The 14,719-nt window shown below is 34.5% G+C and overlaps 1 protein-coding gene across 1 annotated transcript; it reads left to right on the forward strand.

Annotated features, from left to right (window-relative positions):
• Positions 1–11,147: 11,147 nt before the first annotated feature.
• LOC140888066 (uncharacterized) lies at positions 11,148–11,699 on the forward strand. Its single transcript, XM_073295741.1, has one exon. The coding sequence runs from the start codon at positions 11,148–11,150 to the stop codon at positions 11,697–11,699; it is 552 nt and encodes a 183-aa protein (XP_073151842.1).
• The last annotated feature ends 3,020 nt before the right edge of the window (positions 11,700–14,719 follow it).

The following is a 14,719-nucleotide window of genomic DNA, read 5'->3' on the forward strand; positions in this document are numbered from 1 at the left end:
ATATGTTAAAGTACAAATTTGCATTTTAGTCCTTGGAAATCCAAAAATTGCAAAATGGTCCTTGATATAAATCAAAACGGCCCTCGAATAATAAAATCTCCGATTATCTCAAATAAACTCATTTAAGACGAATTCGGGGCGTTACACAATTTGAGGAATAAAATTGAATTTGATGATATAGGCCTTGAGATTTATGATATGAGTTTCAGAAAATAAGAGTGCTTTTATTCGGTACTGCGTAGATCAGGATTTATGCGGAAGAGTGTCAGAGTAATTCTAGTATATGTACTAGATCAGCAGAGAACTAACCTAGAATTGACAGATATGTTAGTGGTTAGAATGTACAGAAGTGTTCAGATAATATATATATATATATTCCGACCTTTCTGCGATGTGAACGAAGTTCTATATTGAGTTGGTTGTATGGTACGAAGTTATTATGAAAAATCGTAATATGATTATTTGTATTTCATTTAAAATATTATTTTAATAATAATTGATTTTTTAAATTAAATAATTTATTATTTAAATAATTTATAATTATAATTGATATTTTGAATATATTTACATATTTTTTTTAGTTTTCAAACGGTAATATATATATTTTTTCTGTTTATATGTATTTTTGAGTTTTTAAAATTCAAAATATATTATTTATTATATTATACTAGCAACCGTGGCACACGCGTTGCGTGTGTAAGAAAAAATGTGACAAACACGTGCAGGTGTAACTTAATACATGTGCCTTAAATAAATTTATTTTAATTCAGTTAAATAAGATAACTAAAATATATAAAACACATACACATACATATCATGTACCTTTTACAAAGGGTTGAACAAAAAAAAAATGAAAATACAATCCTAATATATACATGTTCTACAAATAAGCAATTCTCTTAGTTACACTTGAAAGATATTCTTGCATTTCAATTTCTGAACTTAAACCTCCCTCAATTTCTGAACTTAAACTTCCCTCAACTCCATTTTGGATTTTTGATGTGTGAACTTGTAGTAATTGTAGGAACCAAAGAATCGTTGCTGCATAGAATCCAATGTCATGGTGTTGTAATTTCTAAAAAAATAATAGATGAAAACCATTAACATACTCATGCGCCAACAGTAAAATTTCAAGAAAAAATGTTAATGAAAAATAATTCTCACTAATTAAAAAAAATCTTGAGAACATAAAATTTTAGGCTACTAAGAAGAAGACAACATTACATCAAGTAGTCATGAGCAATATTTGAAAACTTAGAATGAAGACACCTACAAAAAGGAAACACACAAAATTTTAAAATGTGTAAATGAAGTAAAAACGTGGCAAACGAAAAAATAATAATAATTTCATTCTGAACTAAATAAAATTTATAGTATTTATCAATTATTAAATCATACGATTTATAAGCTAGCTTCAATATGCACAATCAAGCATTAAATTTAAAGATATACATAGTTAGACAGATATATATACATCGCTTTGATCGCAAATAATTTTTGTTACTATTCCTCGTAAAATTTCCAAAATTAAAAATTATTTAGAATATTGATTGATGCTAAAATAGGAACAAAATTCATCACAAAGGCCACATCATATCACATGACCCCATAATAAAAAACTCAAGATAGGTCATAATTGATCATACTATATATATATACCATTTAGAAAGCTAGCCCAATTCTTAAAAATGATATTACCAGCAGAAAAATCTTTGATGAAATCTAAAGTGAATAGTCTTTTCGACAAAATACTATGTACTCGGATTAGATATTGGGAGATTTATGAATGTACAGAAAATAAAAGAGTCCATGAAGATTTCTCAATGATCCAAGATCTGAAATAGTTATCGTGTTATGAACGTGCTTGTAAGTTGGAGTCCCATTTTATTTATTCAAGCATGTTTTATGTCCACGATAAATTTTTAAGAGATCAAAAGAATATCCAAACATTGATTATATCTTAGGTTATCTAAGATCCATATGTACGTGGGTGGTTAAAACACAATGATAAATAAAAGAGTAAGTTGAGGCAAAGGATCTTGGAAATCAACACAAAAACACATAACAAACTGGATATTAATAGAATTTTTACCTTGAAAACGAATATAAATTCTGACCTCGATAGTTTCCGATGATGAAGCAGCGATACAAAAACTCGAAAAACTATTAATACAACACAACAATACAATTGGCATATGGGAAATCATGAATGCAATACAAAGAATCGGAAAATGAGCACATACCAAACTTGAAAATGAATCAAAGTTTTTACCTTGAAACTTAATAGAAAATCTCTCCGAGACAGGCCGACCAAAATTAAGCAACGGTACGAAAACTTAATCTCCAATTATAGTCCATTTTAGAACAGAAATCAATTATTTTAAAAAACAAAGATAATTTGGCACCTTCAAAATCAACACAAAGAATCGAAAAATGAGAAAATAACAAACTTGTGAAGGAGTAAAATTTTAATTACCTTGTAAACAAATGAAAATTCTCACTGTGACGGATTCTTGAAGTGATTTTGAAACTGTTAAAAGGAAGGGTTCATCACTCGGTGGTTGAGAAATGGGTGGAAGGAATAACAAATGAAATAGAATTATAAAATTTAAGAATTAAAGGAGCAACCTACTTCAAAGGAATAATTATTGGGAATTTGGGAAAAAGATCCTCTGCTGTGGAGAGAGAAACAACACATGGTGCTGTGCATTAAAATATACATGAATTCAATATTCCGTGTGTATAATTAATTAAATAATTAATTATTTAATCCTGTGATATGAATTAAAGAAAGCTATTTCAATGCACAGTATCATGTGTTGTTTCTCTCTCCACAGCAGAGGATCCGGATCCAATAATTTGAGGTACCTGGAGAAGAACGGTTCTTTAATAAACATGGCGAAGAACTTGTTTTAGCGGGGTGAATCTGATGCAGTCATTGAAGAAGAACCATTTTTCAAGATAAACATGGGTAGAAAATTTGATGCACATATGGGGTAGTGGGGGAGTATTTTTCCTTCTTTAGCCAGCAATAATGAGAAGTCATGTGTATTTTGAAGGTCAAAAAGGTAATATCACTTTGGTGTAATCAAGTCATACCAAATAAGTTTTTAAAGGGTACGGATTTTTTATAAAATAGTAAAGATTATTGTAAGGTCCAAAAAGTCCACTAGCTTAATCACGATTAATTGATTTAATTATATGATTTAATGCATGTTATTTAGAATATTTAATTGTTATGTGGAATTATGTGAATTATTGGATGCCTGGAATTATGTGATTTCTATGTTATTATTTTTTTTTTAAAGTTTTCAAATTGGTATTAATTTTGGGTCGTAGGTACGAGTCTAGCCTTGAATCGAGTTAAGAAAAACATGTTAAATTAAGATTAAAGGGATGCAGTGTATTTTATTGAGTGGGGGAGTAAAATTTTAAAGGATTTTAAATGTAACTAATGGGCCGTGTTGGAGCCCATTAGTCACAAAAGAAAAGCGTTCAGAAATTTTATTCTAAACTCTCATTTGAACGCTCACTTTTCTTCCTCAAAATCTCTCTCAAATGCTGCATCAAGGCTAGGGTTCTTTAGAGGCTCGAGGCTAAATCATCCTACCGCTCAGGTTATTTCCAATCGAATCAATCCAGGCAAGTTTTTACTGTTTTTAAACCCATTCAAGAATATAGTTATTTTCAAGGTAAAACCCTAGGTATTTGATTGATGATCTATGAATGTTTTCTTGAAAATTTCTATGAGTATGTTGCTTGATTGTGATACGTGAAGCATTCCTGAGGTGTTCGGTTCATGTTTATCGAGTTTTGAAAGATTTGAAGGCAATAAATCAAATTTTTGGGTAAAAGTAGTTTTGAAGGTTTTGATTCAAAATCTTTGAAATGTTTGATGCATTGGTATAAGTTATTTTGAGTTTATGATGTTGTAGAATGATATTTTTTTAATGGAAAAACGTCCCAAAACATTGTGGATTTTGAAAAAAAAATGCAGAAAAGATCAGTTTTTGGAAAAGGAGACGCGACGGCGCGCCCGCGCCTGTGTAGCGTAAATCTGCAAGCAAGAGGCGCGCCCGCGCTGTTATGTAGCGCGACCGCGCCCACTTTGCGAGCGGACGGCGCGGCCGCACTGGTTGAGCACGCGGCCGCCCCGCAAGTTCGAAATTCCCATCCCATTTTATGAGTTTTTGAGTCCTAAAAATCATGATTTTTATACTTTAATGTATTTTAATTATTTTTAAGAATGTTCATGAAGAATTTTAAAGTTTTCAAGGTCCAAAACGGATAGAATGCCTCGCGTGGATCAGTCAGGTTATGTATTACATGAATATGTGATTTTCTCATGAAAGTTAACTTCAAATGAAATGTTTTGACGGATTTTAAGGATGTAGCATCACGAGAAACTTTATGAGCATGTACGAGATTTATGAAAATGACATGATAAGATGAATGATATGATGCATGGAAAATATTTTGATGATTTATGCGTCTTGTGGTGATTATATGGGGTATGCACTTCGGGATGAGCTCCGGAGCGGTTATCCAAACATGGCTCACAGGATGGTTATACGGGGTATGCACTTCGAGTTGAGCTCCGAAGCGGCTATCCAAAGAATGAAAGTTTGCTGGCTTAATGCCATATGCTTGTCTGATCAACAGGAAACTATGAATGGCTCGTTATGACGATTACCACACTAATCATACTTCATCTCCCCAAATATTTTTATGATATGGCTATATTAAAGTTATGTTTATTGCATGGGAGTTTAAGTTAATGTTTCCTTTTAAAGTTAAAAAATCCTTTTCTACATGCTCTTGTTGAGTCTTTCGACTCACTATACTTGAATGATGCAGGTAATGATGATGTGGATGCTTTTATTGATGATTATGTGGGCGGACATGAAGAAGAGGCAGGGGTCGGTCCAACGGACAATGCATGAGTGTGAATGCTTTAGAATAAAAGATTTTTAAACCTTTTATTTGATGAGAGGCAAACAAGTTTAAATTAGTTGATGGCCATATTTTGGCAAATATTTTTAGATGCTATTTTATTTTGTGCACATTTTATACGCTATTTTAATAAATAAGATGATGCTTCCGCAAAGTTTTTATTTTTACCAAATCTTTAAGTAAGTATGTTTGAGTAACGTTTCGATTGAGAAATTGAGACGTTACAATTATATAAACGGTTTTTTAGTTCGACCGTACTCTTAAAACGGTTCGACCGATTGGATCATTTTTTTAGGTAGACCGGTTCGATCACCGGTGCAGTTATGAAAACGTTGTGCTGGAGCAGGCTGCAGATCAATAAGCTGAGAATGGATGTCGATGTTGCGGTCAATCACTACAAAAAAACTCCTCATAAAAACATTTTTTACCAGTTGTCGTAGGAGGTTTAAAACTGTTTTAAAAAGCCCCACTCAAAGATAACAGTTAAAAAACTGTTGTCTTTGAGAAAAAAAATAACAGTTTTTAGCGGTTAAAAATTGTTGTCTTTGAGAGTTAAAAACTGTTGTCTTTTCTCTCAAAAAAAACAATTTTTAACCGTCGTTTTTTAGCGTAACTTTTAACAGGAGGATCTTCTACAACAATTTTAAACACCGACAACAAGTAAAAAATTGTCTTTTTTCAAAAAAAAAACCAAAAAAAATGTAAAATTTAATATACAATTTTTCAATTTATAAGTAATTTAAAATACAAAATTAAAAAATAAAATTTAATATACAATTTTTGAACATTCGAAAATAATATTTACAACATTTTGAATATATATTCGGACACGTATAAAGAGTTCATTTAATAACAATGACGTATTCTAATGGTTGTTGGAATGGATCTACCCAACATTCATCTTCTCCAACTACTTTCTTCCACCTTTTCTTGAACTTATTTAATTCAATCATGCAAATAATCTTTTTCAACCTGCAAATATCAAATTCCAAGTAGTTACTCAATTTCATCACTTTTCGAACATGGGATTTTACGAAACATGCTAATTACAAAGTCTAGTATTGGAAACCAAACGAGACTTAAGAAACAAATCCAATCTTAACCAAATAGGAAACAAAATAAAGCCAACATATGTAGGAGACTAGAATATAAAGATAAGACGGAACATCGATCTTTCTTTGCATCGAATTACCAGGTCATAAACTAAGGTAAATAATAGAACTATTTGATGTGTTCATCACCATGATGATCAATCATTAAGCAAGAGCATAAAAATAACCCAAAATATAAAGAGAAAGAACCAAATTATGAGAATTTATGAAGACGTACCATATGTATTGACCTGCGGGTAACAAGGCAAGAATAGTAAAAACACAATTACCCTTTGAATCATCCAGTTTATCAGCCAACATTTTGTCCTCATCATTCTCCATTCAACCTTCATTACGAAAACATATCCACAAGATTAAACATGTCATAAACCAAAAACCATTTCTGCAAATGGATCTAACTAATTCTTCAAGAACTTCTAGTATTTTCATTAATTATAATTATAATAATACAAAATATATAAAGCATATACAAACAAGGATAAAAGTTGAGGCCCAAAAAATCAGCTAAAAAATTAAAAGCATAGCCAGGAAAACATATAGGTAGGCTGTGTTCATAAACAAGCAACATATATGCACCTAATTACAACAATTACAGCTAAGAAACATATATTATTATTATTTTTTTTATAAGAAATAATATTATATTAATTACATTAAAATTATATAGTACGATATCAAGGAATCTTGAGATATTGAAGATTTAAGATGAAATTTCAAAGAATAAAATGGAAGCTCTCGGTTCATGGCTGAAGAAAATTTTTGAAATCTGATATGTGTAAGTATATACACGTACAAGCTCAATTAAAAGCCAAGTGTCCCACTCAAAATCTGAAAATTGCACTTTGGCCCCTTACTTCTTCACTAGTTGCAATTTGACCCTTGAAACTTCTTTTTAATTCAATTTCAATCCTAAATAATTTAAGAATATTAGAATTTAAATCTAAACTCCAAAAAATCTCAAATTAAATATTCTCAGATTAAAATTAAATAATCTCGGGCCTTACAATTCTCCCCCTATAAGATATGATTTCGTCCTCGAAATCTCATGCAATCTGTACGCATATAAGAGAAAGAAATAATAGAAATACTGAAGAAGACTCACATCAGTGAAATAGGTCTGGAAAGCATTGTTTCATATCTGATTCGACTTCCCAAGTTGCTTCTTCAACTCCATGTCTACTCCACTGAACTTTCACGAGAGGAATAGTCTTGTTTCTGAGTTGTTTTTCTTTCTGATCAAGTATCCGTATCGGCTTCTCAAAGTAACTCAGAGTCTCATCTAATTCTGCTTCATCTGGCTGGAGAACATGAGAAATATCAGGCTGATACTTCCGCAGCATAGAAACATGAAAGACATCATGTATTCCAGAAAGAGCTGGAGGAAGAGCAAGTCTATAGGCAAGATTGCCTATCTCTCGAGAATTTCGTAAGGACCGATAAATCATGGAGATAACTTCCCTCTCTTGCCAAATCTGACAGTGCCTCTGAAAGGTGAGATCTTCAAGAACACTCTGTCCCCCTGTTCAAAACACAAAGGCCTGCGTCTGACATTTGCATACTTGGCTTGTCGATCTTGTGCTATCATCATTCTTTTCTGAATCAGTCTTACTTTCTCGGTCATCTCTCGGATCATATCTGGCCCAATATCAGGTGTCTCTGAAATATCATCCCAATAAAGAGGAGATCTGCATTTCTTTCCGTAAAATGCTTCAAATGGAGCCATCTCGATACTAGACTGGTAGCTGTTATTGCACGAGAATTCCACAAGTGGTAGTGAATCTTTCCAACTAGTACCAAAATCTAGCACTACAGCTCTAAGCATATCCTCGAGTGTCTGGATAGTCCTCTTTGACTGTCCGTCAGTCTGAGGATGATACGCAGTACTCAAGTGCAATTGAGTACCAAGAGCTTGTTGCAAGCTGTGCCAAAAGTGCGATGTAAATCTAGGGTCTCGATCTGAAACGATAGATTTAGGCACACCATGTAATCTTACCACTTCTCTGACATAAATCTTTGTCATCTGGTCGTGCCTGTATGTCATTCTGTACGGAATAAAAAAGGTTGATTTCGTCAATCTGTCGATAACTACCCAAACAACATCACAACCTCTGGATGAACGCGGTAGCTTTGTTACAAAATCCATAGAAATATGATCTCACTTCCATTCTAGAATAGGTAAGCTATGCAATAAACCACCTGGTTTCTTTCATTCGGCCTTTACCTGCTGACAATTCAGACAATGAGATACAAACTCTGTAACATCAGATTTCATCTGTTTCCACCAATACTGAGTTTTCAAATCATTGTACATTTTTCTGCCACCAGGATAAACACTGCATCTGCTGCAATGAGCCTCTTTCAATATCTGCTGTTTAAAATCTGAAATATCTGGAACAACAAGTCTGTTATTCACATATAAAACACCATCTACACTAACCTTGTATTCAGACTGATGCCCTGATCTGACCATGTCAACGGACTTCTGAATACTCTGATCATTTCTCTGTGCTTCTTTAATTCTAACCAACAATTCCGGCTCAGCTTGAAGTGCACAAATTCTGATAAACTTCATATCTGTTTTAAATATCAATCCAGAAATACAGCAATCTTCTACCAATTTAGTGATACCTATCGTAGATAAGGATAAGGCACATACCTTTCTACTCAAGGCATCTGCAGCTGCATTGGACTTTCCCGGATAATATTTAATCTCACAATCAAAATCTTTCAGTAAATCTAGCCAACTTTGTTGCCTCATATTCAGCTCAGACTGTGAAAATAGATATTTCAAACTTTTATGATCAAAATAAATCTCAAATTTCTCACCGTATAGATAATGTCGCCATATCTTCAATGCAAATACGATGGCTTCAAGTTCCAGGTCATGGAACTATGCCCGAAATTTAATTCGATCGGACGGATCTTGACATATTGAAGATTTAAGATGAAATTTCAAAGAATAAAATGGAAGCTCTCGGTTCTTGGCTGAAGAAAATTGTTGAAATCTGATATGTGTAAGTATATACACGTACAAGCCAATTAAAAGCCAAGTGTCCCACTCAAAATCTAAAAATTGCACTTTGGCCCCTCACTTCTTCACTAGTTGCAATTTGACCCTTGAAACTTCTTTTTAATTCAATTTCAATCCTAAATAATTTAAGAATATTAGAATTTAAATCTAAACTCAAAAAATTCTCAAATTAAATATTCTCGAATTAAAATTAAATAATCTCGGGCCTTACAACAGCATTTAGGACTCGCTATGGCCACTATGAGTTCTTGGTAATGCCGTTTGGGTTGACCAATGCACCAGCTGTGTTCATGGATTTGATGAACAAGGTGTTTCAACCTTTCTTGGATCAGTTTGTCATAGTCTTCATAGATGACATATTGATATATTCTCGCAGTAGGGAGGAGCATCATCAACACTTGGCTACGGTGTTGCAAATTTTTAAAGAAAAGCAACTGTATGCTAAGTACAGTAAGTGTGCATTCTGGCTGGAGCAGATTTCATTTTTGGGTCATATAGTTTCAGCTAAGGGGATTGAGGTGGATCCGTCGAAGGTGGAAGCGGTTTGTAATTGGGCTGCCCCAAAGAATGCTACAGAAATACGAAGTTTCTTGTGTTTAGCAGGCTACTACAGGAGATTTATTCAAGACTTCTCAAAGATAGCCCTACCACTAACTTCCTTAACTCGAAAAGGTGTGAAGTTTGTGTGGTCAGAACAATGTGAGAAGAGCTTTACAGAATTGAAGGAAAGACTGATTTCAGCGCCAGTGCTAGCAATTCCTGTAGGCACAGGTCTCTTTGTGGTTTATACCGATTCTTCTAAGAGTGGATTAGGAGCTGTGTTGATGCAGGATGATAAAGTAATAGCGTATGCATCTCGACAGCTGAAGGTCCATGAGAGGAATTACCCGACTCATGATCTTGAGTTGGCGGCAGTTGTTTTTGCTTTGAAGCTATGGAGACACTACTTGTACGGCGAAAGGTGTCAGATTTTCACTGATCACAAAAGCCTAAAATATTTCTTCTTTCAGAAGGAGTTGAATATGAGGCAGAGGCGATGGCTGGAATTAGTGAAGGACTACGGCTATGACATTAGCTACCATCCTGGTAAGGCTAATGTTGTAGCAGATGCCTTGAGTCGCAAGTCTGCAACATTGAACCAATTGACAGTGCAGCAGGAGTTGATTGCTGAATTTGCACGTATGAGTTTGGAGGTATTTGAACCAATGGAGGTATGCACTCTAGCAGCCTTAACAGTAGTACCTAGTTTGCTTGAGAGAATCAGAGTAGGCCAAGCTTCTGATGAACAGTTGACGTTGTGGAGGAACATAGATGAAGCCAAGGGTGGTACATTGTACACTGTCAAAGATGGAATTGTTCATAACCGAGGTAGAATGTGGGTGCCAGCAGTAGACTCATTGAGAGTGGAAGTGATGACTGAAGCCCATACTGTTCCATATTTCATTCATCCAGGAAGTACGAAAATGTATAAGGATCTGCAATCCTTATATTGGTGGCCAGGTATGAAGAAGGACATCGTAGAATTTATGAGTGAATGTTTGACTTGTCAACAGGTAAAAATTGAGCATCAAAGGCCAGCGGGACTCCTAAAACCCTTGTCAATACCCACATGGAAGTGGGAAGATGTCACTATGGATTTCGTAGTAGGATTGCCAGTCTCACCGCGAAGGATGAACTCGATTTGGGTGATAGTTGACAGGTTAACTAAGTCAGCTCATTTTATTCCAGTCAGGAATAACTTCTCGATGAATCAGTATGCAGAGCTGTACATTCTAGAAATTGTCAGATTGCATGGAGTTCCAGCGAGGATAGTATCTGACAGGGATCCTAAGTTCACTTCGAACTTTTGGGGAAGTTTACATAGAGGATTGGGAACAAAGCTAGCTTTCAGTACAGCTTTCCACCCTCAGACAGATGGTCAGTCAGAACGAGTGATCCAAATACTCGAAGACATGTTGAGAGCTTGTATGATCGACTTTGGAGGGAATTGGGAATCGAAATTACCTTTAGTGGAGTTTACTTACAACAATAGTTACCTAGCAACTATTGGCATGGCTCCTTATGAGGCATTTTATGAGAGAAGGTGTATAACTCCCTTGCACTGGGATGAAGTTGGAGAGAGAGCTGTTTTGGGACCAGATATAGTGACTCAAACGGTGGATGTAATAGCTAAGATCAGAGACAGAATGTTGACAGCTCAAAGTCGACAGAAAAGTTACGCCGACCAGCGATGTAGAGATTTGAAGTTTGAAGTAGGTGACCATGTATTTTTAAAGGTGTCACCATGGAAAGGTGTTATGAGATTTGGAAAAAAGGGTAAATTTTTTGAGATCCTAGAAAAAATTGGGGCTCGAGCTTACCGATTAGCACTACCACCCAACTTGGGGGGTGTGCACAATGTCTTCCATATCTCTATACTAAGAAAGTATGTGCCAAATCCTTCTCATGTTATCCGCCATGAGCCAGTGAAATGGACGCCAGACTTGTCCTACGAGGAGATGCCTGTACAAATCTTGGACAGACAAGTTCGTAGGTTGAGAAACAGAGAGATTCCAATAGTGAAAGTATTATGGAGCAACCAGTTGGTTGAAGAAGCTACTTGAGAAACAGAACAAGATATGCGAGCACGCTATCCTGAACTGTTTGGTAAGTCGAATTTCGAGGACGAAATTCTTTTAAGGAGGGTAGAGTTGTAAGGTCCAAAAAGTTCACTAGCTTAATCACGATTAATTGATTTAATTATATGATTTAATGCATGTTATTTAGAATATTTAATTGTTATGTAGAATTATGTGAATTATTGGATGCCTGGAATTATGTGATTGCTATGTTATTTTTTTATATATTTTTTTAAAGTTTTCATATTGGTATTAATTTTGGGTCGTAGGTACGAGTCTAGCCTTGAATCGAGTTAAGAAAAATATGTTAAATTAAGATTAAAGGGATGCAGTGAATTTTATTGAGTGGGGAGTAAAATTTTAAAGGATTTTAAATGTAACTAATGGGCCGTGTTGGTGCCCATTAGTCACAAAAGAAAAGCGTTAAGAAATTTTATTCTGAACTCTCATTTGAACGCTCACTTTTCTTTCTCAAAATCTCTCTCAAACGCTGCATCAAGGCTAGGGTTCTTTAGAGGCTCGAGGCTAGATCGTCCTACCGCTCAGGTTATTTCCAATCGAATCAATCCAGGCAAGTTTTTACTGTTTTTAAACCAATTCAAGAATATAGTAATTTTCAAGGTAAAACCCTAGGTATTTGATTGATGATCTATGAATGTTTTCATGAAAATTTCTATGAGTATGTTGCTTGATTGTGATACGTGAAGCATTCCTGAGGTGTTCGGTTCATTTTTATCAAGTTTTGAAAGATTTGAAGGTAATAAATCAGATTTTTGGGTAAAAGTAGTTTTGAAGGTTTTGATTCAAAATCTTTGAAATGTTTGATGCATTGGTATAAGTTATTTTGAGTTTATGATGTTGTAGAATGATATTTTTTTAATGGAAAAACGTCCCAAAGCATTGTGGGTTTTGAAAAAAAAATGCAGAAAAGATCAGTTTTTGGAAAAGGAGATGCGACGGCGCACCCGCGCTGCCATGCAGCGCGCCTGCGCCTATGTCGCATAAATCTGCGAGCAGGAGGCGCGCCTGCACTTTTACGCAGCGTGCCCGCACCCACTTTGCGAGTGGACGGCGCGCCCGCGTTGGTAGAGCGCGCGCCCGCGCCGCAAGTTCGAAATTCCCATCCCATTTTATGAGTTTTTGAGTCCTAAAAATCATGATTTTTATACTTTAATGTATTTTAATTATTTTTAAGAATGTTCATGAAGAATTTTAAAGTTTTCAAGGTCCGAAACGGATGGAATGCCTCGCGTGGATCAGTTAGGTTAAGTATTGCATGAATATGTGATTTTCTCATGAAAGTTAACTTCTCATGAAATGTTTTGACGGATTTTAAGCATGTAGCATCACGAGAAACTTTATGAGCATGTACGAGATTTATGAAAATGACATGATAAGATGAATGATATGATGCATGGAAAATATTTTGATGATTTATGCGTCTTGTGGTGATTATATGGGGTATGCACTTCGGGATGAGCTCCGGAGCGGCTATCCAAACATGGCTCACGGGATGGTTATATGGGGTATGCACTTCGGGATGAGCTCCGGAGCGGCTATCCAAAGAATGAAAGTTTGCGGGCTTAATGCCATATGCTTGTCTGATCAACAGGAAACTATGAATGACTCGTTATGACGATTATCACACTACTCATACTTCATCTCCCCAAATATTTTTATGATATGGCTATATTAAAGTTATGTTTATTGCATGGGAGTTTAAGTTAATGTTTCCTTTTAAAGTTAAAAAATCCTTTTCTGCATGCTCTTGTTGAGTCTTTCGACTCACTATACTTGAATGGTGCAGGTAATGATGATGTGGATGCTTTTATTGATGATTATGTGGGCGGACATGAAGAAGAGGCAGGGGTCGGTCCAACGGGCAATGCATGAGTGTGAATGCTTTAGAATAGAAGATGTTTTAAACCTTTTATTTGATGAGAGGCAAACAAGTTTAAATTAGTTGATGGCCATGTTTTGGCAAATATTTTTAGATGCTATTTTATTTTGTGCACATTTTATACGCTATTTTAATAAATAAGATGATGCTTCCGCAAAGTTTTTATTTTTACCAAATCTTTAAGTAAGTATGTTTGAGTAACGTTTCGATTGAGAAATTGGGACGTTACAATTATATAAACGGTTTTCTAGTTCAACCGTACTCTTAAAACGGTTCGACCGGTTGGATCATTTTTTTAGGTAGACCGGTTCGATCACCGGTGCAGTTATGAAAACGTTGTGCTGGAGCAGGCTGCAGATCAATAAGCTGAGAATGGATGTCGATGTTGCGGTCAATCACTACAAAAAAACTTCTCATAAAAACATTTTTTACCAGTTGTCGTAGGAGGTTTAAAACTGTTTTAAAAGGCCCCACTCAAAGATAACAGTTAAAAAACTGTTGTCTTTGAGAAAAAAAATAACAGTTTTTAGCGGTTAAAAATTGTTGTCTTTGAGAGTTAAAAACTGTTGTCTTTTCTCTCAAAAAAAACAATTTTTAACCGTCGTTTTTTAGCGTAACTTTTAACAGGAGGATCTTCTACAAAAATTTTAAACACCTACGACAACAAGTAAAAAATTGTCTTTTTTCAAAAAAAAAAACAAAAAAAATGTAAAATTTAATATACAATTTTTCAATTTATAAGTAATTTAAAATACAAAATTAAAAAATAAAATTTAATATACAATTTTTGAACATTCGAAAATAATATTTACAACATTTTGAATATATATTCGGACACGTATAAAGAGTTCATTTAATAACAATGACGTATTCTAATGGTTGTTGGAATGGATCTACCCAACATTCATCTTCTCCAACTACTTTCTTCCACCTTTTCTTGAACTTATTTAATTCAATCATGCAAATAATCTTTTTCAACCTGCAAATATCAAATTCCAAGTAGTTACTTAATTTCATCACTTTTCGAACATGGGATTTTACGAAACATGCTAATTACAAAGTCTAGTATTGAAAACCAAACGAGACTTAAGAAACAAATCCAATC

This window comes from Henckelia pumila, chromosome 3 (genome assembly GCF_033568475.1).
Source record: "Henckelia pumila isolate YLH828 chromosome 3, ASM3356847v2, whole genome shotgun sequence".
Taxonomy (NCBI): domain Eukaryota; kingdom Viridiplantae; phylum Streptophyta; class Magnoliopsida; order Lamiales; family Gesneriaceae; genus Henckelia; species Henckelia pumila.